Source organism: Doryrhamphus excisus, chromosome 2 (genome assembly GCF_030265055.1).
Source record: "Doryrhamphus excisus isolate RoL2022-K1 chromosome 2, RoL_Dexc_1.0, whole genome shotgun sequence".
Taxonomy (NCBI): domain Eukaryota; kingdom Metazoa; phylum Chordata; class Actinopteri; order Syngnathiformes; family Syngnathidae; genus Doryrhamphus; species Doryrhamphus excisus.
This window is the reverse complement of record NC_080467.1, coordinates 11,228,623-11,253,218: the sequence shown is the minus strand read 5'-3', so window position 1 is coordinate 11,253,218 and position 24,596 is coordinate 11,228,623. Positions and strand designations below refer to the sequence as shown.

Here is a 24,596-nt window from a genome sequence, read left to right as displayed (position 1 = left end):
ATACACACATGGTGTACCTGTCTGTCCATTCACATACACACAATGTACCCGTTTGTCCATTCACACACACACATGATGTACCTGTTTGTCCATTCACATACACACATGATGTTACCGTTTGTCCATTCACATACACACATGATGTGCCCGTTTGTCCATTCACATACACACATGATGTACCCATCTGTCCATTCACACACACACACACATGATGTACCCGTTTGTCCATTCACATACACACATGATGTACCTGTTTGTCCATTCACATACACACATGACGTACCTGTCTGTCCAATCACATACACACGATGTACCCATTTGTCCATTCACATACACACATGATGTACCCGTTTGTCCAGTCCCATACACACATGATGTCCCTGTCTGTCCATTCACATACACACATGATGTACCCGTCTGTCCATTCACACACACATGATGTACCTGTTTGTCCATTCACATACACACATTATGTAACCGTCTGTCCATTCACACACACACACATACACACACACACACACACACACATGATGTATCCGTTTGTCCATTCACATACACACATGATGTACCTGTTTGTCCATTCACATACACACATGATGTAACCGTCTGTCCATTCACATACACACCTGATGTAAACATTTGTCTGTCTTTTCACGTACTGTAAATATCCATCAGTCTATTCATATAATCACCGTGTAATCAACGTTTTTACACACTATTACACATGACTACATCATTACACAGTATACACTATTACACACTATTACACATGACTTGGACAGTCACATTTTAATGTTCAGCCTGACACTGTCAAGTCAGAGATGTATTTACTGTGTCGCCATGGCAACATGACGGCCCCAGCCTGAGAGCCTGTCATTATGTCACCACCAGAACCTCCTCTTCCTCCTCCCAAGAGTCGGTGATGTCCATCCATCCTCTATGATGAAGACACTGGAAAGACTCCATAGATGTGTTTCTAACATCTGACATGTTTCATCCCCGCTTCACTCCCTGCTCCTCGAAACACTCCTTCACGCTTCAGCGCTCGTGGTTCAGTCTGGGAGGACTCGGCCCCCGCAATCAGGAACTCCTGGCCTCAACGGAACCACATATATGCAAACTAGAACCTTGCAGTCACTCGTTCATCTACCAAAGAAGACATTGGTTTGCTTCCCAAGAAGAAAAACCTTTCATGGGAAGTCTGGGAAGAAGAGCGTCCATGTTGGGCAGAAGATGAGCTCCTTAAGCACGCTACTTCTGTCTGAAAGACCATTTGATTTGCTAGAATCATCTTGCGTCACGTACAAGATGCAGGGGGCCCACGTAGCGTATGTCCCACAGACAAAGAAGGGAAAGGGGCCACACCACGGAGGCGCTCCATCCTACCAGGAGGGCCTCCATCCACACTGGCAGCGGAGGCTCTCCTGGTCCATGACCTACTTTATCTGACATGTTTACAGCTTCACAGCACCCTCGCTGCAGGGCCTCCTCCTTTGGCGCGCCATTCTCGCAGGGGCGGAGCTACGGGAGAGTGTTCCTTTCTCCCAGCGCCAAACGCACCGACTCCCCCTGAATGCCCACTCCCCATTGTCTGCCATCCCATCTTTGCATCTAACCCCCACGAGGACCAGCTTCCCAACAAGCCTTACTTGATATGTACATATGTGAATGGAGAAACGTTGATATGTGAATGGACCACATGAATGCTCGCCCCTCATGTGTGGTTTTAAAATGACGGGACCCACCAGGACTGTCCTCGCGCCCCATGTCCCAATGAGCTAATTGGAACGCGGACACCCCCCCCACACACACACATCCCTCTTGCTAGGTGGTCTCCACATGAGCAACATTAGCATAGCAAAAGCTGAGGCGCTCTGAGGGCCCTCATGGGAACTAACAGGAAATTCCATCAATTATTCAGCTAAAAAGTGTGCAGAATTCCAGTTCATCAGCACACAAAAAAGCTGGAAGACTTTTTTTTCCCCAAATAAAAGCAGGCCATATTGTGTCTGAAGTTTCCTTCTGAGAGCGCGGCATGAAAGATGCAAAGAATGCGTGAGCGACGTGAGCGCTGAAAGTCGGTCAGACCGTGTGGGTGTCCGAATGGGGAAGCGCAGCACTCACGCAGGCGTTTATGAATCATTTACTGGAAACAGGCGAGACACGGAACCTGGGAAGGAAGCAAAGAAGGAAGCAAAGAAGGAAGGAAGTGGGGCTAACGCAAAGAATTCTTCCGCACAAAACAAAAAGTCAACTTTCTGGCTTTTTCTTTGTTGATGGCAGGACTGGCCGAGCTTCATCTATGTATACTGACGACAAATGAAAGGACTTAGTATTTGGAGTACTACTATATAAGTACTACTACACTGTGTACTGCATGTATATTTCAGCTTTCTCATATACAGTACTTAGGTGAAAGAAACCGTTATTTTTTTTTAATTAATATAAACTTCACTTTTTTCTCTTCATATTTTGACTTTATTTTTGTAAAATTACTGCCGAACTTCCCATTTTTAAACTGTTTTTTTTCATTAGAAATATATTTAGAATTAATAATATTTATATTAATGTATTAATTAATTATATAATATTACTAATTATAATAATATAATTATAATAATAATGTAATTGTAATAAATAAAATATAAAATATATATAAAAAATATAATAATATATAATAATATAATATATATATATAATATTTAACAAAATATAATAATATAATTATATCATATAATATTAATTTATAATATTTTTAGAAGATGCTGTGGGCCAATAAAAAACAGCCACATTGTGCTAATGTATTGTATCGTATGAGCTACTGCAGATAAAGAAATGTGTCTTTTTGGAAATTAATATTTCAATGTAGCTCTTTGATGCCGTGTGTTGCCCCCACATGCCCCCCCCCCCCCACACACACACACACACGTGTCCCTCTTTTAAAAGCATCCAGGCCTTCTCCAAAGCTGCTTACAGCCTCTTTTAGCTGGGCCGAGCCAGGACATAGAGCTTTACTCCTGATAGGGGATTTCTCCGGCTCTGCCATCCCATAATTAGGCCACCCACATCAACGAGCATGAACGGTGCTGGTCCTGGAGCAGTTCTCAGACATTTCTGCTCTTCACATTCCTGCCTCTGCTGCTGCTGCTGCTGAAAGAATGCAGAAGAACACCTTGATGAATATTTCATGCTCGCTAAGATGCTTTTTAGAAGTTCATTTCCCAATCTTTCTAAACGCACGCACACACCAGAGATACTCAGGACAATTTGTGCCTTTGGCTTTTTGAAAAAAAATATTTTCAAGCCGTTTTTGTCCATTTTTAAAATATGTATCCTTAAATTAGCCCAAAATGGCAACACTTCACAGAAAGTGATACAGGGCTCCTCCTAAACAAAAATGTCCCATTGGGAAATACCATTTTGCTGTGGCGTGTGACTGCTAAATAACCCACCATGGGGCCAAAGGACGTTGTGAGAGGCAGCAGTTTGATAACGAAGGTGGGAAACACTATTCAATTCATAAAAGAGCTCATGGCAAAGTACAAAGATGGCACCCCCCTTCCCTCATCCTTCTCAAAGGAGGATTATTATGATTATTATTATTATATATTTGGGTCAAATATTTGGTCATTTTGGCGGCACGGCGGTCTAGTGGTTAGCACGCAGACCTCACAGGTAGGAGACCAGGGTTCAATTCCACCCTCGGCCATCTCTGTGTGGAGTTTGCATGTTCTCCCCGTGCATGCGTGGGTTTTCTCCGGGTACTCCGGTTTCCTCCCACATTCCAAAAACATGCTAGGTTAATTGGCCACTCCAAATTATCCATAATATTATTCATATTAGGTATGAATGTGGGTGTGAATGGTTGTTTGTCTATATGTGCCCTGTGATTGGCTGGCGACCAGTCCAGGGTGTAGCCCGCCTCTCGCCCAAAGACAGCTGGGATAGGCTCCAGCACCCCCCGCGACCCTCGTGAGGAAAACGGGGTAGAAAATGAATGAATGAATGATTTGGTCATTTTTTTAAATAGGCACAGAAAACACATTATTATATTGTAGTAACTTTTTATTAAATAATTTTTGTCTTGGTCAAAGGCATGAGGATATTTTAACTTTTTTAAGGGTTACAATGGAATGAAATAAAAAAAAACTGAGGTTATAGGAGGTTGCCCATAAACCTTAAAGCACCTTGGCGTCAACTGGCACCACTCGCTGGTTACGTAACAGGGGACGGCACGACGGCTGTGATTAGTCCGAATTGTGACTGACAGCCGACTGGGCCAATGCGTGAGCGCGCCTGCGCCTCGCCCCCTCTTGGCCGAACAGCGGACGTTTGTCCCAGGGAGAAACTGTGCTGGAGCTGCTGAGCCGTTATGTCGACGTGCTCGGCACGACTCGTTAAGTCGGATTTAAACTCTACAAGTCAGGAGAGATTTTAACGCTCGGTAATCGCTTCTTTTTGGTCGGTGGAATTCGGAGTGTGGAGGAGGGAAAAAAACAAAAACACACGAAAAGGACGGATTGAAGCGGACTAGGTTGAAGGTACGTGGACGCTGCGGTGCACAGGCGTGCCTCTGCAGCGGCATAATGTTGATCATGTTAATTTAAACGCCACTTTTGTTTTTTTTTTCTCCAGGCTACATCAATATGTTAACTTTAATACACTTGAATCCAGTTTAAGAGTCTGTACTTTAACTACCAGACATAACTTTTTAGTCGACTTGAACAAATACGTCACATTTTAACATTCGCCCCCCCCCCCCAGCCGACTGGCTACTAGATTATCTTTAGTTAGCATAGAGTAGTATTTTATTCAAATATTATTGTAATATGACCGCTTAATGCATATGATAATAATATTAAGAATAGAACAAGAGTAACCTTGCTGCTGCTTCCCCGTAGCTAGCTGCCACCGTTAGCTAGCTAACTGCTAGCGTAATCTTCACCTGATGAGTTTGGCGATAAAGTCGTAGAAGAACATTCCGGAATACGTCGGAACCCGTCCGGTCTCGACTGAAACTTGTCGGCCTTTGGACCGAAGTCTGTCGGGCGCACGGAGGTGGCCGCCGTGTGTTAGTTATGTAACTTTGACATCACATCAAGTGTCACACGGTGAGCGATGTTAGCATGTAGGTGTTAGCCGCCGGATGCTAACTGTATGTGCTAGAAGTGTGCCTTTTTTTAATGTAAGACAATTCACCTCAACTGCTATAAATGTGTTTTGTAGTGCTATTACGTGTTAAGTCACACATCCTTCACCAGTATGCATGCACAGTAGTTAGTATGTTCTTACTGTAGAGCTTGGCATGCATATTCTTCCATCTGTTGTTCATAAATCATGCTTTTAATGTGTGTGTGTGTGTGTGTGTGTGTGTGTGTCCACAGATCTGCTGCTTAGCTTTCCTGCACCAACCCTGCAGTACTTTTCCCCGATGGTACCGTGCCGTACAATAGAGAGCCACAAATCATCCAGAAAAGACCAGCAGCACGAAAGAATGAAGACCAGTTAGACGAATGTCTCCAAATAATTGCATTTGCATAGCCCGTTAAACCAGCTATTAAGCAGCTTTTAAAAAAATAAAATAAAAATACACCATGAGTGCTGAGGGCTATCAGTACCGCGCTCTCTATGAGTACAAGAAGGAGCGAGAGGAGGACATTGACCTCCATGTGGGGGACATATTGCTGGTGAGCAAAGGGACGTTGGCCGCGCTGGGCTACACCGACGGGCTGGAGCAGAGACCCGAAGATATCGGATGGCTGCCTGGCTTCAACGAAACCACTCAGGAGAAGGGCGACTTCCCCGGGACGTATGTCGAGTACATCGGGAAAAAGTGGATCTCACCCCCGACGCCCAAACCCCGGCCGCTCAGACCCCTGCCCGTGGCCCCTGGTGCGTTCAGGGCCGAGGCCGACTCCGACTCTGAGCAAGGTCAGTGCAATCGCACGTCCCCAGACCACACGATCACTAATTTAGTAACTAAGTTAATGGCGGGGGCCATCTTGTCTTGTGACTCTCCTATTTGTAAATGTGACGATTAATGGAATACCAAAATAGCTGCCAGTTTATTGGATAATTGGTAAATCATCAACTTGGAGATGCAGCGCGGCGTCGACTGCCATGTTTCCCCTTTAGATAAGAGACACACACTTGAGTGTGTTTGTGCGCATGAAAGCCACATCGCCACGACATCGCCCGTCAACATTCAACGTTTGGGGAAGTTTCGTCTTTTATATTTTAGTGTGGACTTCAAATTTCCCCTTTTTTTGCCGTTTGTTTGAGTCACTGTGACGCCAATGGTAGGCTCCGCTCCATTTGTCATCAAACAGGAAGTAGTAGAGTCGCTTGCTTAAGAAATGGATGGAAATGGCTGACGGACAAACCGCCATTCTTGCCTGCTGAATGTTTCTTTGGCTTTGCTTTTGGCGCCGCGTCCCTAACAGTTGCTATCAGGGTTGGCCCATATCTTTTTATATACCGGTATAGAGTCTTTAGAAGAAAATGTCTTATTGATAGAAATGACAAACATAAACAACAGCGGACTTTGCTACATAATGTGAATGAAATGCTGCCGTTGTGAGGAGACGGAACGTTTGTGTGGGGAAGTATTTATTCGACGGACCACTCTCGCTGTAAACACCAAACCGCCTCCTCCCAAATTAAACAGGCAATGGCGATAAACACCGTGAATGGAAACTAGCGCCGTTAGCTTAGTTTAGCCACCGCTCTAATGTAGGAAGCGTTTTACAATGCCCCACGACCATGGGCAAGTTCTCAGTGAAGACGGGAAGCACGTTTATTATTGTACCCAACTCGTCATACAGAGGACATACTAGCGGCCTTCAAAATAAAAGCGCCGTTTGCCATCTAATTGTGTAAATGAGAGTGTAATAAAAATATCTTCCATATGCGGTTGGAATTGCATGGGTGACTACATCTTCCTTCATACTTGCTAGCATTAAGGAGCGTGAAGATGCAGTACTGGTCAAACGTTTTGACACACTTTCCCATGCAACTGAATGAGAATCATGTCCAAACTTTTGACAGGTATTAAGTCTTTTCCAACAGTCGTGTGATCATCAAGGTTGGAGTTTAGCTTTTTGAGATTGTTCTCCATTGGGACATTGTGGAGGTGGATAAAGGCGTATTCTCCCGTCTTTCACTGTGAACGCTTGTTCCTATTGCGTGCCGCGGGCCGGGGCCAGGTTTGCAGCGAGCTTCCTGCAGCTGCAGCACTTTTGTGGGGTGATTGTGAAATTCTTGCACTGCGGTTTGCACACCACGAGGCAGGCAGGAGCGGCAGCGCCCAGCCTGCAGCGGGTGCAAATGTAGCACCAGGAGAAGAAAAGTCTCAGTGTCCTCGGTGTGGCCCGGGGGTGGGGGGGTGGAGGAGAGAGCTAATGTGAAAAGGCTAATGTGTGTGCAGAGGATAAGGACTCAAGTGGAGCTCTGGATGGGGGGGGCTAAGCTTGGGAGGGCCCTTCATGCTGCAGGGGGCTTTGACAAGGGGGCGTCCGCTCTTGTGGCCCCCCGATCTTTTTTTTTTTTTTGTTCCCAGAGTGTTTGTGATTTATTGCCTGGCACAGAGGGAACTGCTTCTCAGCTCCCCCCCTCGCTTTCACTCATGTTTGGATAGCTCCTACAGTCAGGCCGGAGCTGGGGGGGGGGCTGGGAAAGAGGGCCATGGGGGCTTACATGAGCGCAGCAGATGTGAAGAGGCCGGGCTGAAACTATTCCTCCTCATTCCTCAGCTCCCAAAACATGAAAGTGTTGCTCCTTCTCCTGGGCCCCCCCTTTGGGGGGAGGATGGGCCTGCAGGACGAATTGCTCGCCTCTTAGTGTCTTTTCCATTTCATACCCAACCACCTTTTACTTCCACACCGTGTGTTGGCACCTCCTGTCTTTTGTGTCATGGCCGCACCATCAGAGCGTCATTCCGTATGTGTTATCGCAAAGGCGAAATGCTTCGCCGTCAGTGCTACATGGTGTGCAAAGATAAAGATTTTTTGCTCCGGGCTTAGCGTGACATGCTGGGGCTTGTCGAGGGCAAATATTTGATACCTTTGCTGCAGCCTAACTTTTTATTTCCAGGAGCACAGCAGCCCCTAACTTAACTTTGTAGGACTGCAAGCAGAAAATGTAGGAGTACACAGTGAAATCAACGTACAAAGTAAACATTGGTATTTTCTCCGTATAACTGATAGATACCGCCCTTTCCTTCTTCTTCTTTGGTATTTCGCTTAGCAAACTAGCTGATTACTTGTGGTACTTGTGTAGTATGACAATGTCTATTGTCATACTAACATGGGACAAAGCGTGTTCATCGTCAACTCTTATCTTAAGCCAATACAGCACAGGTACTTCTATCTGGTAGATGAAAAGCGGACTCGTGCTCCTGTTTGTCCGCTGTCTGGAGCCCAGGCTACAGCGACACAACTTCTCGATGTGGATTTTGTAGCCCGCAACTTTCTTGTACATGTTTGGAATGAAGAACACAGCAGATCATGTGACCCTCTGAGCCTGACATCTGCTGCTCGGTACACTCTGTTCCTCGCTCGCACGTTTTTGGTTTGAACCCTTTTCATTTGCCAGGGAAGGACTTAAGTAATCCGGTGGATTACCAAATCCATTGGATTCAACATTTGCGTCCCGCGGCGCTTTCTGTGATGCCATGCTCCGCGGCGGGCCCTCAAAGGCCAGCGGAATGCGATTCTTTGGCGGCAGACGGCAGACCGATTGTGTGGCTTTGTCATCAGGCAGCATTGTGCTAAGTGCTGATTGCTGTCGCTTGCGGCTAAACAATAAACGTACGCTAGTCACCTGATTGCTCATTTTGTCTGATGGAACCGTCCTGGTGTCAAAAATAGCCCGTGCCAAGGAGGTGTTGTCATTGTCCTTGTCAGCCCGTTTGTGGACACGGGCGGGTGAAGCCTCATGAAGCTTTGAGGATCAGACGGGGAGCTCTTTAGCTTCGGTTAAGGCAACATTCGGGGCCTTTCGTGGAAGAGTGAAATCAAAGCAACCTAAACAGAGTGAAACACAGCTCCCCCCCCAAAATCGCTTGGTGGTTATTTTATACACAAACAACCTGACAGGCCAGTGACAGCTAGCAGTATGACGCTTCCCATGTCATCAGTCATGGGATATTTTTAGAACCATACAAGCTCCGACATGCTATTTTAAAGCGCAGTGATTGAGGACGTCTGATGGTTTTGGGTTATTTTTACCATCTCTAACTTTTTAGGGAATAGCATAGCATCCCCATGTGATGGTACAGCGCTAACATTAGCTGCTTATTTGAAGTTGTGTAGCGAAGCCTCGCTCTTGTAGCTCGGGAGCCTTTCCTTACCACGGAGCAGCCTTTTCTTTTGTTTTTCTGCCTGCTCTCCAGGAGGTCCTCGGGGGAAATAAAAACAAAACAAAAAAAAAAAAATCCTGAAATATTCTCAAAACATTGCGCAAGATCTTTTCCGAGACCAAGTTACTGATTCATTTTCTAACTTGTGACTCCTGGCTGGAGTGCAACACCATTCCGACTCTTCCCTGAAAAAACAAACACGCTTAGACAAACATTGCTCAAATTGTACCAGGGAACATTTGCGAGCGGGGCCAAAGGGCGGCGGGCGTTAGACGGATATCTGAGGAACAGCGAAGCCTTGCAGCATTGTGACCAATAAAGCTAACAGATTGGCTTGTGAGGAGTGCATCTCGTTGCCCAATTGAGCTTGGGCGAGCAAAGCTTCTTTAGCGGACGGGCGAGCGTCTACCAGCAGGATTAGGCGGGCCGCAGACAGACTAACTGAGCGAGAGGTGCGATTAGGGGAGACGCGAGGCCTTCCCGGCGGGGGTGGGAGGGAGTCGATAGCGACCAGATCTCGCCGAGCGTTTAGCGTGTGAGACGCGTGCCTACTGGGGTGGGGGTGTGGCCTTACATAACCGCTCCATCGACATCCATCATTGGCTGCCAGGTACACACTTAGCACGCCATCTTGTTACTTGAGCACATCTGGTAACACTCAAGAGCACGGCAACTCCCTAAAAGCTCCACGTACTCCATCAGGAACCTCAGCTAGTCCGCTTCCTGCTCAGGCTGAAGTCAAGCAAAGGCTGTTTGTTTGTTTGTTTGTTTCAGTCAACAGTGTGTAAGCAAGCACATGACGTGCAGTTTGCAAGCGCCCGGGGGGGTGATGCTAGGCCCCCCCCCCCCCCCCCCTTGTTTATTTGCGCCCTCTTTCCAGCAAATACCATTGGCAGATATTGGAAGCTCTCAAAGAAATGCTAAAGGGATTTTCAATGACCTGAGCAGACCCTGACCACGAGAAAAACCATCAGGTTGGCACAATCACGCATCCACTGGTGCTGGACAGCAACAGCCTCCTGATTGGCTGATTCACTTGGAATGCTGCATTCAGCCTGCAGGGTGTGCCGTTTCCTCTCCTTGGCCTTGGAATTCCTTCCCTGAGCAAAATAGGAGACAGTGTCACAGATGCGCTGCTTTCTCTTGTCTTCTGGATGCCGTTGTTCCTCATCACATTCCCCACGTGAGCTTTGGGTTGTCGGTCTGTTGTCACCGTCCCGCCTCGCCCAGACGAGAAGAGACATTCTAACTTGAAAATGGTGGTTACTTGAGCGGTGCCTCTATATTTATCCAAAACGTGCTCTATCTTTAGTGCGTCCGTGGCGCCCCAGCCCAGTCTTGCCCGCAGTCTGCAGTTCGCCCGGGTCAAACATGGCATTTTGGCCCCCGGGGAGATTTCTATCCCCCCCCATCCTCCCACGCTCCCACTCGCGCCGACAGCAGCAGTTGTGCACGAACGTCCCGGGCCTGCGACACGCGGGCCTGCATGGACGTGTCCTCTTTGCCCGGTTGCCACGGAGACGGCTTCCATTAATGGCTCCTCGTGCTTTTCCCGCTTGTGTTGGCCTGCTTTTCTAAATAAACCACAGACATGTCAGGTTGGAGCGACGGGCTTCTTCTCCTTTACATTCCATCGTTTCAGGTCGACTCTAGCGACAGCTGTGTTCCATTTATGTCCACTAGGTGTCTGAATGCTAATGGACATAACCAAAAGTGTATTGAAAAAAGTGTATTCAGTGTCACTTTTGTTGTCTGAGTATTGATAAAAAGTGAAGATGACATCGTCTGTCACTCATGCATGTCAGCTCATGTGCATGTACACTCCCTTGATGACTTTTAGCAACATTGTGTGTGTGTTTAAGTCCAATGAGGGGGAATGTTTTGTGGTCAAAGTGCACGTTATGGATGTGTTTGGTGCACAATGAGGTGTTATACTTTGGCAACCATGGCAGCTGAAACGCGAGTTTCATCGTTTTGTATCATTTATTTTGTTGTCTGTCACAAAAAGACGACTTTCAAACAGGCTGAAATTGACATCAGATGGTGTTTTATACACAACAGCCATTCCATTACGAATAAGCCTCACGGGGACAAAGAGACTGAATTACCGACAGGAGGGTTCACTAGCTCTGTTCATTGAGCTATAGACCCAAGAGATGCACAGAGTGAACTCTCGTCATGCAGCCTTTTTAATAGAGGGAGGAGAAAAACAGACGTGCATGCACATGTCAGTGTATACAGGTCGACACTTTGTTTTCATTTATTCTTTTATTGATTAGGGTGGCAGGCCTCCTTGCGACATTTTCTGGCGTGCCGTATAAGACAACCTTTGCCTCTGGAAACTTTGCTAACAGATGACAGACACGTGAAGTCAAGCATGAGTCTTGTTGGTTTACTAGCTGAGGACAGTATTCCTGGAGATTCCTGCGTCCATCAATCACGTTGAAGAAACTCATCGCTAGTAGCTTCCCAGTGCAGCTTGCGCCATGCGATAGCCCAATCCGTCCATCGACAGTACCCAGAAGCAACCCAATCTCCAGCCTGTCCTGTCCCACCCTCTGTTTAGCCGTCCCAAAATAATACCACACAAGGCCGCTTTGTCTTGTTGGAATTGTGTCTTATAGACTTGTCAGGACTGGCGTCCCACAACGTTAATGAGTAACACAAGACTGTATAGTTACCATGCTTTTTCTCCTTAAGTGGAGATGCCAATACTGATAACATCTCAAGACCTTCTGTATATGAAAGCCATAACTGATACTTTTTTTTTTTTTTTTAGATCTACTTGGTTTATTTAGATGTTGGAAGAAATGAGGATTTGTTGATTAGTCCCAATCATACATCATGACGTGACGAATATCAGGAGAAGCAGAGTACATAGGGGGAGGAACCACCTGGTATGGTCCAGCAAGGTGCACTGTATTCGGTTACACGCACCACAAAGGTCTCTGGCAAATCTTTTGCACTTTTCAAACGCAGCAGCGCTGGCGTTGCAGGTGGATGATGAGGTTTTTTGTGTGCTGGATGAAGTTTTTTTTTTTCCTCGTCATGGAGGCTTTGCTACAACTAACATGTCTTCCTTGGAAAGTGAATATTTGTTATTTTCCAAGTAACAGGCAGGAGAAAAAAAGGACAGTTTGTAACATCAAATCCCTCATATCAGGCCGATAATTATCGTACACCCCAATCTGAAATATTATATCCAGTAAGACGAGCTGAGATATTGCAACCATTTTTATGGACCTGGACTGGACCGGGTGGGGGGTTGAGGAGAAGTTCAAATATAACCTGAGCTTGTGAATTAGTTTCTGAGAAAAAGGCGGCATGTGGAACGGCATCCGTGTTGGATATCTTGTCTGCAGCACAGCTCATCCAAGGCTCTACTTAGAAGAACTTTGGCGTTCCGTCTCAAAGTTCACTGCTTCTGAGAACACCCCCCTCCCCTTTCCCCACCCGGTCGCTGTAATGTCTTCCAGATGAGCAGTTGTCCTACATGCACGCTGAGTGTTCTGCGGTTTTGCTAATTCACTTCCTTCACACGCAACATGGCAGCCTGCGCTCGGCGGCCGCCAGAGAGGATGTGGATTTGGATGAAGCGCTTCATTATTTGCCCGATTGAAACACGCTCGCTAATGCTCAGAAAGGCATGCCTTTTAATTGGCAAATTAAAAAAAAAAAAAAAAAGCAAAGCAGGCGGGAGTATGGATTTTTCAAGGTAGCAAAATATGATTTGAAGAAAAAGGCCTCCATTCATGGCATTTGTCCGCCTTTTTGAAACCTTAGACAGTCCGTCCTTTCAGTCTCGTGCTTTTTTCCCAAATAAGTTGAGACCTCACCGCTTTCATGTCCACACCTGGTACTAAAGTTCTAAAGGGAAAAAACACCCAGTGGACCTGGCTTACCTCATATCACAGTATATTTGCTCTGGACCTTGCCTCAGTGCCTCACGCTCTTGTAAATAGGCACTTTTTTTACCGCTTTGGACACGGTGTTTAGCCACTCCTTCTTTTTCAACCTTGTCTCAGCAGCTTGTACGTCGTGTGCAGCCTGACTGTGTCCGTCCCAGTCAGGGTGTTCCCATCTCGGTGATTGGGGACCCCTGTTCTAAGATTCAATGCCCTGAGAATACAATAACCTTGATGATGGACATTATTCCCAGGCATGTCGGTTACTGATTACTGTCCTGTGTCAATTTTTGTATAGCGTTGCCATCTTAGGTTCATTTAAGGAGCAGAGATGTTTTTTTTGTTAAAAAAGACAAATGTCATCGTTCAGCGCATGTCCTGTGAGTTAAGTAATCTGTTTGCATTCCGGCCGTGGACCCGGGGCAAGGAGGTGCCATTCATCTGCATGATAGCCATCCATCAAAGCACTGCGTTATTAAATTGTTGAGTAAAAGTCACGCTATGCTGCAAGCGCCAACCCCTAATTACCTTTCCCCATCTTCATCTTTCCAGCTAAATGTACATACGGTGGCCACGTTGCTTTGCAGCTAAAAGAGAGTTGGGTTTTTTTTCCACATGTTCAGCATGCGTACAACTTGTTCCTTTTCAAAATGGTGAACTCCTTTCCAGGCTTCTGGCTGCTTGACCTGACCGAGCAGTTTTCTCTCCCAGACACGGCCCCGCCCCTCCTGGCCCGTCTCCTCCAAGCTATCGAGAAGAAAGGTAAGAGTTTGCTTACTTGCGTACTTTTTTTGAAACCGCTACTAGACCAGAGCTGAACGCTGTGTCCCCCTTTCCAGGTCTGGAGAACCCCACCCTGTACAGAACCTTTACGGCGGGCGGCGGTCTTGAAGTCAGACAGTGTTTTGAGCCAGGTGAGTACTTGGCATCAACGGTGTCGCGTTTTACTCGCGTAGGAAGATTTGTGTATTTGCACTGTGAGGATTTTCAGCACCTTGGCGTGTTTGTTCCATAGAACAACAGCCTGAATGGAGTGAGCCCTTTTGTCCAGCCCAGTTCTACAGTCTCTTTGTCTGGGTGGATGGAGGCGGGGCCACTTGCATACACACAGAGTGCAGAAGAATGTAATGGGTAGTGGAAATGATATTACCGGATTGCAGAAAAATATTTTTCTGAATAATAAAGTTAAAATCCAATCTCAGCTTGTTGTCGTAGACCCAATCTCGTGTCTGGTCTTGTCAGGTGAACTGAGTGTGCATAAGCCATTGTAGTAATCTAATCAAAGTAGCAAGCTATCTGCCCTACATTTGCTGTAGGAAAATCTGCCGAAAGTGTCCCGTCTGCACCAATGTTGTCCCAAACGGGCAGAGTTCAACCCCGCCAGGCTGTAACTCTGCCCTTTGAAGTTCTGCTGAATATGAATGCACGAGAATGTCCAGCAGGAAGCGCGCGCGCGCGTGCATGCATGCCTCTGAAAAGCATTTGTTTGCACATCAGATGCTCCCTCCGTGGACCTGGACCAGATGGAACTCACCACCCTGTGTGACGGCCTGCGCAGATACCTGCAGGACCTCCCCCAACCCATCGTGCCGCCCGCGCTCTATGCCCAGATGGTGCACACTTCCAAAGGTGAGACGCTGTCTGTCCCAAAAGCACCCGTGCTGACGTCATGTACCCGACCTGCCGGCGTTTGAACATTCAGTACAAACCGCAGCCGGCGCTTCGACTTCCCTGGCTTGTATAAACTGTTGAATCTTTCTTCTTTTGTTGAACAAACGCTTGTCTGGTGTTGGTACTGTCATGTTTCTCTGCAAAGTCTTGTGCAGCTCTGCGTTCTCAGGCTGTCACATGGCCAGAAACAGGATACGTGTGGTTAATGGCAACTAAAACAAGGCTGAAAGGTTATCTCCAGCATCTCGCAGCAGCCAATCACCTGCCAGTGTACCTTACACTCTTTGTCGACCACACTGCCGCTGTGGTTTGCGAGCTGAGCGCACATGACACTTTTTGTTCCGTTGTTCCATCGCTGGACTTTTTTTTTTTTTTTTCTTTGTTTCTTTGCTGCTTCGATCAGGGGCAGGCGGCCTCACTTCCTCTTTGCTGCGTCTCGTCCACAGAGGTGCCGAATCCCGAGGAATGCGCCCAGCTGCTGCGTCGCATCGCCAGCAGCCCCGGCCTGCCCCCCCAGTACTGGCTCACCCTGCAGTGCGTGCTCAGACACCTGGCCCGCGTCTGCCAGAGCAGCTCCAAGAACCTGCTGAACGCCAGAGCCCTGGGGAAGATCTTCAGCCCCGTCTTCTTCAGGCAGCAGAGCAGCAGGTGGCGCCTCGGCATCATCTCTCGCACACTCATAGATGTTGTGAATTAGCATGGCGGCGTTTACGATGCCATCCTTTTCTCCTCCAGCTGTGAGCCCAGCTTGGATGCTCACGTCAGGATCATCGAGGTACTGGTGGCCAGCGAGTGGACTGAAAGCCAGGCAGCACCAGGTATGTTGCTTGGAAATGTTTTCATTCCTTCGATGAGTTGTTTAGTAATACTTTTAGACAAAATGTCATTTTAAATAAGGGCAATTTAAATCAGGTTTTTCCTCAAATATTGGCCCACGTTAAGCCCAGGGCTTAACCCATCAATCAGCTAAGAAAATAATGCTTACTTGCAGCCCTGGTAGATATCATATCGGTCTCAGAAGCAGCACGTTGTGACTGTGTGTTTGATAGAAGAGATCTGGTGCCCATCTAAGAGATAAGATGCCGTGTGTGGATGTGAAATGGGCTTTCACAGCTGGAGCTCTGGTGGTCTCCAGTCTGGCTTGCCAGCGTAACGTTGTTGGAGTGCTTTTTTTGTTGCATGGCACAATTGCGCTTTTTACAGCAACCGGTTAAAAGCTGGCCAAACATTTTATGAGCTGTTTGGGCTATTTATACAGCTTTCTGCACCCAGGCCGCTCTCAGCTGTCAGTAATTTGCACCTGTGGGAGCACTTTGGAAGAAACGCTGGATGATGGGAGGAAGGGCGTGCACACACACTCACACACTCCACATCCCAACTTGGGGGAAAAAAAAAATCCTTTAAAGTTGACACCTAAAAGCCACACAGCTCAACTCATGTGCACGACAACACACACACACTCACACATATTGTACATTTTTAAGTGAAAGGCGTGTGTGTGTGTGTCTCCTCCCAGTAACTGCGAGCCTATTTTAAGCAAGCGACAAAAGGTCCACTTAGATTTGGTTGGCTGGAAAGTGGACCTGCTCACAGAGGCCTCTTGTTAACCCAGCCTCCTCCTCCTCCTCCTTCACCCCCCTCAAAGTGCCCAGCTCAGCAAATATTTGAAAGTTTGCAAGTTAATCATAAGGCCGAGCTGCTCCTCTCTAAACACAGAGTGGGCGGGACCAGCGCGAGGGAGGGCGAGAGAGGGGTAGAGAGAGAGAGAGAGTGCGGAGCTTCCATGCAGCTCTACACAGCAGCTAATCATTAACTGTTAGCACTGTGCAGCTTCTGACACGCACGTTGGCACACCGCCCCTGCCCTCACACGGAGAGGATTACCTGGACTCTCCCGGGAGAAGCACATGGAGCGCAAGCCGTGGATCTAACCTTTATTTTTATTACCTCGGAAAAGGGAAGAGAGACAAGGAGGATGCACAACTTGCAACGTGAGTCTGTTCGGTTGTTCGGAATCATTCGTGCGTCGTGCGCATCACGAGCTTATTAAAACAGCGCTTCTCTGTTCATGGCACCTCAGAAAAAGATTTAGCCGCCCACACCCCTCAGTAACCCCCCCCCCCCCCACCACGCCGCTTCGTACCCACATGACAAACGTCACTGGCATGTGGTCTGTCTGCAACGACACAAACTATACAGTACCTTCGTATGATACTCTACTATTCCTAACCAAGTGTTCTACCCTTGGTCACGTACCATGCAGGGACACACGCTGTCATTTATTTGATATAAAGATATATGCGTGTGTGTATACATATGTTTTCAGAACAAGGTTTTGCTGTTAGAGTCATCATTTCAGCTTTTGTTGTTCACATTCTAACTCAAATTTCTTAGGAAAAAGGAAAAATACTGAAATAAAAAAAATACAGGAAAAATACTCAAAAAATATCTGCAAATCTCTTTCTATTAAAAAAAGACTTTATTCTCTGGCGTTTAATACTTTTGTTGAAAAAAAAATACAGGAAAAATACTCAAAAAATATCTACAAATCTCTTTCTATTAAAAAAATACTTTATTCTCTGGCGTTTAATACTTTTGTCGAAAAAAAAAATACATTAAAATACCCAACTCTCACAACAACATAAAATTGGACTTTATTCCCACAAGTTTATAACCTTTTAAACCTTTTTTTCTGTCAAATATATAAAAATATACATATTCCAAAAATAAACAATCATTTCTCCTGGGAAGATTCCAACTTATGTAAAAATCCAAAATAGACCTGAGTCTGAAGTTTATTACTTTTTCTAAAAAATAAAAAATAAATAACATAACCTCTACCTCAACAATATCCCTTTCTTCTCTCATATCATATATCTTATAAAATAATGTAAAATTGTAGCACTTTAGACACCCCTGGTTTGGCATGATTCCATTCATATTCCAGCAGACCAACTCAATCACAACAAATCTCTCCTTAATACATGAATACTTCCACTCTATATTCCAAATATTCCCCAATCCATGTAGTAATAATGTCTTTGTAATGCAATAGGATATATTTACTGTATATACGTATATAATGTCATATATATTTCTCCAATCTGTTGAGAAGTGGTAATGTATTGCCATAACAGCACGGGCATGTACATTACATAAGTAATTCAATAAACGAGACGTTGTTGGCCCCCCCAAGTCTGGGTCCCGTCCACCCTGCATTAAGTTTTGCCGCTTTCAACCTCCCATTGCCACATTTCAGCACACGCTGTTGCCATAGCATTTTCTCTTCAGACCCGACTGCATTCCAACTTGAGCCGACCTCGCACCTTTCCAAGAAGCTGGATCTATTTTAAACAGGCGCTCAGGAAACGGAGGCGGTTATCCGTGTCACCCTTGCGGGGATTACAGGCGGTATTTTGGAGCCAGTTTTTTGATTTAAGCCGTGTGGACGTGCTGCAGAGCTGGCTTTATGTGAGTGTGTGTGTGTGGGGGGGTTGGCAGAGGGGAGGGGCCGAGCAATCTGCAGGGGAGGATGACGAGGGAGGAAGAGCAGACCGAGGAGAGATGCTGCACAGATGCACGGCAGGGACGTCTTAGCTTTAGCTTTAGCTGTAGCGCTAGCTTTAGCTGGACGCCGCCTGGAAAATCTTGGCAGTCCTTTGTAACGTTCCGCTGCAGCGCTTTGGCCTGCGACTCGGAGTGAGGTTTATTTTGTAAGGATGACCTCATCGCCTGTCAGGAAATGAAAGATGCAGGAGCGCTGGGTGACACAGCTGCCACCTGATTGGCTGCGGTGAGTGATGCAACGTGTTACCGAGCAGGATGTCTTTAATGGCTTTTTTGTAAGGACGTGAGGCTGAGTGGGTTTTTTGTGTCGATGTGGACGGCGGGCCGGCTCCGCGGGGACGCCCGGGAGACATGTGAGCGAGGTTTGCGTGGCGCACAGGCGGGTTAAAAATAGCGTGGTACCTTGAAAGCTGTCAGCGCACCAGGGGCCCCGCTGCAGATTTAAGATTATTTCCGCCCTTAAAAAAAAGTTCTGATGCGTTGCACGCCATCTGTCGCTTGAAAGGCTCTCGGAGAGAAGAGCAAGTGACAGAGTGTTCCTTTATTGCCCCGTTTGGTGCGCGTACGTGAAATGTGGAACATTGTGCTCCAAATGCGGCGTCCAGCTGGAAAGCATGAATTCATTCCCAGACGCTTCTAAGCAACGGCTGACGTGCAGGAGGCGGGACTGTCGGCCTGAAATTTGACGTGTCATCTGTCGCCCTCTCACAGCTCTGCCTCCGAAGCCGCCCAAGCCCGCCCCCGCCCCCGTTCCCACCCCCGCCAGTAACAACGGTCTGAACAACAGCATGGCGCTGCAGGACGCCGAGTGGTACTGGGGAGACATTTCCCGGGAGGAGGTGAACGAGAAGCTGCGAGACACTGCCGACGGTACCTTCCTGGTGCGGGACGCCTCCACCAAGATGCACGGCGACTACACGCTCACGCTAAGGTAAGCCCCGCCTCCCCTTTCTGGAAGGACTTGCCACATCATGTCGTTCCTAATGAGGCGGGATGCGCCCTCGCAGGAAAGGAGGAAACAACAAGCTGATTAAGATATTCCACCGGGACGGGAAGTACGGCTTCTCGGACCCGCTGACCTTCAGCTCCGTGGTGGAGCTCATCAACCACTACCGCAATGAGTCGCTGGCGCAGTACAACCCCAAGCTGGACGTCAAGCTGCTTTACCCGGTCTCCAAGCACCAGCAGGTAGCGTAGCAGCACCTCCGCGGTGCGCCGCCATCAGTGGCGTGGAAGCTGATTGCGTCTGGTTGCCTCTCAGGATCAGGTAGTGAAGGAGGACAACATTGAAGCGGTGGGGAGGAAGCTGTGCGAGTACCACCAGCAGTACCAGGAGAAGAACAAGGAGTACGACCGTCTCTACGAAGAATACACCAGAACCTCACAGGTGAGCGGCCGTGGCGCTGTCTGCAGCCATGTCTGTGTGCGCCTCCAAAGACTCACACACCTCCTCTTCCAGGAAATCCAAATGAAGAGGACCGCCATCGAGGCTTTCAACGAAACCATCAAGATCTTTGAGGAGCAGTGTCAGACACAGGAGCGCTACAGCAAAGAATACATCGAGAAGTTCAGGAGGGAAGGCAACGACAAGGAGATCCAGAGGTGGGAAGCTGGAATTCCCAGCAATCCTTGTGCGAGACATGAACGCACGTCTTTCTCTTTTCTATAAAGATATACAAAGAGGTAAAAAGAGACGGCCAAGAAGTTTGTCCCATGACGTGCATTCAATAGCTGCCTCTTTTTACCTGTTTGTATATCTGTAAAAGACAATGACATGTGTTCAGATCTCACTTCAGGATTGGGAATGAGGGGCAACATTCCAAAAGGTGCACTTTTCCTTTAAAGAAGGCAAAGAGATGAAAAACTGAACGGTGATGTCCCCCCTTTTCAGGATTGTGGGGAACTACGAGAAGCTGAAGTCCAGGATAAGCGAGATCGTGGACAGCAAGAGTCGCCTGGAGGAGGACCTGAAGAAGCAGGCTGCCGACTACAGGGAGATCGACAAGAGGATGAACAGCATCAAGCCAGACCTCATCCAGCTCCGCAAAACCAGAGACCAGTATCTCATGTAAGTGTGGCTCCCGCCCCTCCCACACACACCCAAGATGGCTGCAGAATGTCTGTCCCGGTCCCTCACCTCCACCTTCCGCTGCAGGTGGCTCACCCAGAAAGGAGTCAGACAGAAGAAGCTCAACGAGTGGCTCGGAATCAAAAACGACAACACGGAAGAGTAAGAGTCAGCTGGCTTGGTTTTCCACACGTTCAAATCCTGCTTGGTCCTCTTGGCCTCACCTCTCCCCGTCTGGTCTGTCACCTCCACAGTCAGTATTCCATGGTGGACGACGACGAGGACCTGCCTCATCACGACGAGCGCTCCTGGAAGCTGGGCAACATGAAACGCCTCCAGGCCGAAGCTCTCCTCCAGAGCAAGCGAGATGGAACATTCCTGGTGCGGGAGAGCAGCAAGGCCGGATGCTACGCCTGCAGCGTTGTGTACGTGGTTCCTGGATTTTTACCCTTTATCACCCTCCCTCACCTTACACCTTACTTCCTGCTTCCTCACCACCCTCCCTCTCTTTGCACCTCACTTCCTCCTTCATTTCCTGCTTCCTCACCACCCTCCCTCTCTTTGCACCTCACTTCCTCTTTCATTTCCTGCTTCCTCATCACCCTCTCTCACCTTACTTCCTCTTTCATTTCCTGCTTCCTTATCACCCTCCCTCACCTTGCACCTCACTTCCTGCTCCCTCATTTCCCTCCCTCACCTTGCACCTTACTTCCTGCTTCCTCATCACCCTCCCTCACCTTGCACCTCACTTCCTGCTCCCTCATTTCCCTCCCTCACCTTGTACCTTACTTCCTGCTTCCTCATCACCCTCCCTCACCTTGCACCTCACTTTCTCCTTCATTTCATGCTTCCTTATCACTCTCTCTCACCTGGCATCTCACTTCCTCCTTCATTTCCTGCTTCCTTATCACGCTCACTCGCCTCACCTTACTTCCTCTTTCATTTCCTGCTTCTTCATCACCCTCCCTCATCTTGCACCTCACTTCCTCTTTCATTTCCTGCTTCCTCATCACTCTCGCTCTGCTTACTTCCTCCTTCATTTCCTGCTTCCTCATCACCCCCCCTCACCTTGCACCTCACTTTCTCCTTCATTTCCTGCTTCCTCATCACTCTCTCACCTTACTTCCTTTTTCATTTCTTGCTTCTTCATCACTCTCTCTCACCTTACTTCCTCCTTCAGTTCCTGCTTCCTCATCACCCTCCCTCACCTTGCACCTCACTTTCTCCTTCATTTCCTGCTTCCTTATCACTCTCTCTCACCTTGCACCTCACTTCCTCCTTCATTTCCTGCTTCCTCACCACCCTCCCTCTCTTTGCACCTCACTTCCTCTTTCATTTCCTGCTTCCTCATCACCCTCTCTCACCTTACTTCCTCTTTAATTTCCTGCGTCCTTATCACCCTCCCTCACCTTGCACCTCACTTCCTGCTCCCGCATTTCCCTCCCTCACCTTGCACCTTACTTCCTGCTTCCTCATCACCCTCCCTCACCTTGCACCTCACTTTCTCTTTCATTTCCTGCTTCCTCATCACCCTCTCTCACCTTACTTCCTCTTTCATTTCCTGCGTCCTTATCACCCTCCCTCACCTTGCACCTCACTTCCTGCTCCCTCATTTCCCTCCCTCACCTTGCACCTTACTTCCTGCTTCCTCATCACCCTCCCTCACCTTGCACCTCACTTTCTCCTTCATTTCATGCTTCCTTATCACTCTCTCTCACCTGGCATCTCACTTCCTCCTTCATTTCCTGCTTCCTTATCACGCTCACTCGCCTCACCTTACTTCCTCTTTCATTTCCTGCTTATTCATCACCCTCCCTCATCTTGCACCTCACTTCCTCTTTCATTTCCTGCTTCCTCATCACTCTCGCTCTGCTTACTTCCTCCTTCATTTCCTGCTTCCTCATCACCCTCCCTTACCTTGCACCTCACTTTCTCCTTCATTTCCTGCTTCCTCATCACTCTCTCACCTTACTTCCTTTTTCATTTCTTGCTTCCTCATCACTCTCTCTCACCTTACTTCCTCCTTCAGTTCCTGCTTCCTCATCACCCTCCCTCACCTTGCACCTCACTTTCTCCTTCATTTCCGGCTTCCTTATCACTCTCTCTCACCTTGCACCTCACTTCCTCCTTCATTTCCTGCTTCCTTATCACTCTCACTCACCTCACCTTACTTCCTCCTTCATTTCCTGCTTCCTCATCACCCTCCCTCACCTTGCACCTCACTTTCTCTTTCATTTCCTGCTTCCTCATCACTCTCTCACCTTACTTCCTCTTTCATTTCCTGCTTCCTCATCACTCTCTCTCACCTTACTTCTTCTTTCATTTCCTGCTTCCTTGTCACCCTCTCTCACCTTACACCTCACTTCCTCCACTTGAACTTGAGCACTGACGTGTTGGATGTGTTTGACGTATCGGACGTATCGGACGTATCGGACGTATCGGACGTATCGGACGTATCGGACATATCGGACATATCGGACGTATCGGACGTATCGGACGTATCGGACGTATCGGACGTATCGGACATGTTTGATGTGACGGACGTGGTTGACATGTTGGACATGTCGTCTGTGTGTCCTAAACGTGCTGTCCTTGTGTGTTTGCAGCGTGGACGGCGAGGTGAAGCACTGCGTGATCAACAAGACGCCATCTGGTTTCGGCTTTGCCGAGCCGTACAACCTGTACGGGTCTCTGAAAGAACTGGTCCTTCACTACCAACACACGTCTCTGGTGCAGCACAACGACTCTCTGAATGTGACGCTGGCGTATCCCGTCTACGCCCAGCAGAAGCGGTGAGGACGCGGGAAGGCCTGAAACGGGAGAGACGTCTGCGCCAGGAACTGCGGTGTGGACACCCGGGGAGGGACAAGGTCTCAGGAGCAGCATCCCGTCTGAATGTACTTTTTTTAAATTCTGGAGGACAAAGAGGAGAAAAAAGCGAGAGCAAGGATGGTAGGATGCTAGCGCCCCGCTCCCCGGACGTGGACTTCTGGAGGCCTTTTCCTGTATGGTGCTTGTGGACACTCGGCAGCCCCCACGTCCCTCACACGGAAACCTGCTTTTTCTTTGCTCCTCCCACCCCCGTCCATGTGACCAAATCTCATCCAATCAGGAAGGAGGGGGCGGAGTTGGGTACTTGCTGGTGTGAAGTTGAGGAGCTGATCAATGTAGCATAATGGCACTTTCTCCACCAACGTCATCCCGGCTTTCTTCTTCTTCTTCTTCTCGTGTTTGTTTGGACTGGCAGGAGGCTCAAGACTCGACCCATCGACCTGCTTACACTTTTTGCACCAACCCCCCCCCACCCCCCAAAAAAACCAAATGTTTTGTTGTTGTTTCTGACGTGCTATGCAATTAATTCTCTTGTTGATGAAAGCTTCTTTTATTGTCTCGTGCATCATCAGTGTGATGATGATGATAAGGATGATGATGTGGATGACGCCTATTTGTAGGACTGCTCTTTGTTGCTTCAAGCTGAAGTTCTCAGGCAGAACCTTCCCACAGAAAAGCCTTCAGTGGCGGCGCCATCACATGGAAAACAGCAAAGATTTATTTTCTTAGAAGATTTATACAATATCTATACAAAGAAATATATATCTTCCTTAGGCCAGAAGAATATGGGGGGGGGGCACTGTCATCAGTATTCAGCTGCTATTTTTCTGTATCAGAAAAGGCCATCATGTCGTCATCATTTCACCTTTCTCTTTTTCATCCACCCTTCAAGCTAAACCTGGAAAGGCCCAAGTGTAGCGCCACCTGCAGTTTACAAATCTGCTTTATTTTGGAGCAATGCTTACTTTCACTTCTCCTTTGCCTTCCCTTCCCTTCCCCACCACCTGGAAGGTCTGCCAGTTGTTTTGGTGGAGGTGGAGGTGGAGGTGGAGGGGGGGGGGGGGCCTTCAGCCTTTTGTGGATGGTGGCCTCCACCGAGAAGAAGAATCATTAAAAGCAACACTTCTTTTGGACTTAAGCCGGTCTCGTGTCCTTTCTTCTGTTGTTCTTTCCATACAGTATCCATGCAGTATACA

The 24,596-nt window shown here is 47.8% G+C and overlaps 1 protein-coding gene across 3 annotated transcripts; it reads left to right on the top strand.

Annotated features, from left to right (window-relative positions):
- Nucleotides 1-4,326: 4,326 nt before the first annotated feature.
- On the top strand, nucleotides 4,327-24,462 carry pik3r1 (phosphoinositide-3-kinase, regulatory subunit 1 (alpha)). Of its 3 annotated transcripts, XM_058057472.1 has the most exons (15): nucleotides 4,327-4,541; nucleotides 5,385-5,931; nucleotides 13,933-14,025; nucleotides 14,103-14,177; nucleotides 14,761-14,892; nucleotides 15,381-15,582; nucleotides 15,670-15,752; nucleotides 19,212-19,431; nucleotides 19,508-19,688; nucleotides 19,762-19,887; nucleotides 19,960-20,102; nucleotides 20,392-20,568; nucleotides 20,656-20,730; nucleotides 20,823-20,993; nucleotides 23,175-24,462. In XM_058057472.1, the coding sequence occupies exons 2-15, from the start codon at nucleotides 5,595-5,597 to the stop codon at nucleotides 23,362-23,364; spliced, it is 2,205 nt and encodes a 734-aa protein (XP_057913455.1). In that variant the 5' UTR covers nucleotides 4,327-4,541; nucleotides 5,385-5,594; the 3' UTR covers nucleotides 23,365-24,462. The 3 variants fall into 3 exon arrangements, with proteins under 3 accessions (XP_057913455.1, XP_057913462.1, XP_057913471.1); XM_058057479.1 differs by lacking the exons at nucleotides 4,327-4,541; nucleotides 5,385-5,931; nucleotides 13,933-14,025; ... (2 more) ...; nucleotides 15,381-15,582; nucleotides 15,670-15,752 and adding an exon at nucleotides 16,673-16,924 and having other exon boundaries at nucleotides 23,175-24,459; XM_058057488.1 differs by lacking the exons at nucleotides 4,327-4,541; nucleotides 5,385-5,931; nucleotides 13,933-14,025; ... (2 more) ...; nucleotides 15,381-15,582; nucleotides 15,670-15,752 and adding an exon at nucleotides 18,472-18,726 and having other exon boundaries at nucleotides 23,175-24,459.
- Nucleotides 24,463-24,596: the final 134 nt, after the last annotated feature.

Coding starts and splice junctions, on each gene's coding strand:
- pik3r1 (XM_058057472.1), top strand. CDS start 5,595: ATGAGTGCTGAGGGCTATCAGTACCGCGCTCTCTATGAGTACAAGAAG. Junction 15,753..19,211: donor TGAAAGCCAGGCAGCACCAG/GTATGTTGCTTG, acceptor GCCCTCTCACAG/CTCTGCCTCCGAAGCCGCCC. Junction 19,888..19,959: donor AATACACCAGAACCTCACAG/GTGAGCGGCCGT, acceptor CTCCTCTTCCAG/GAAATCCAAATGAAGAGGAC.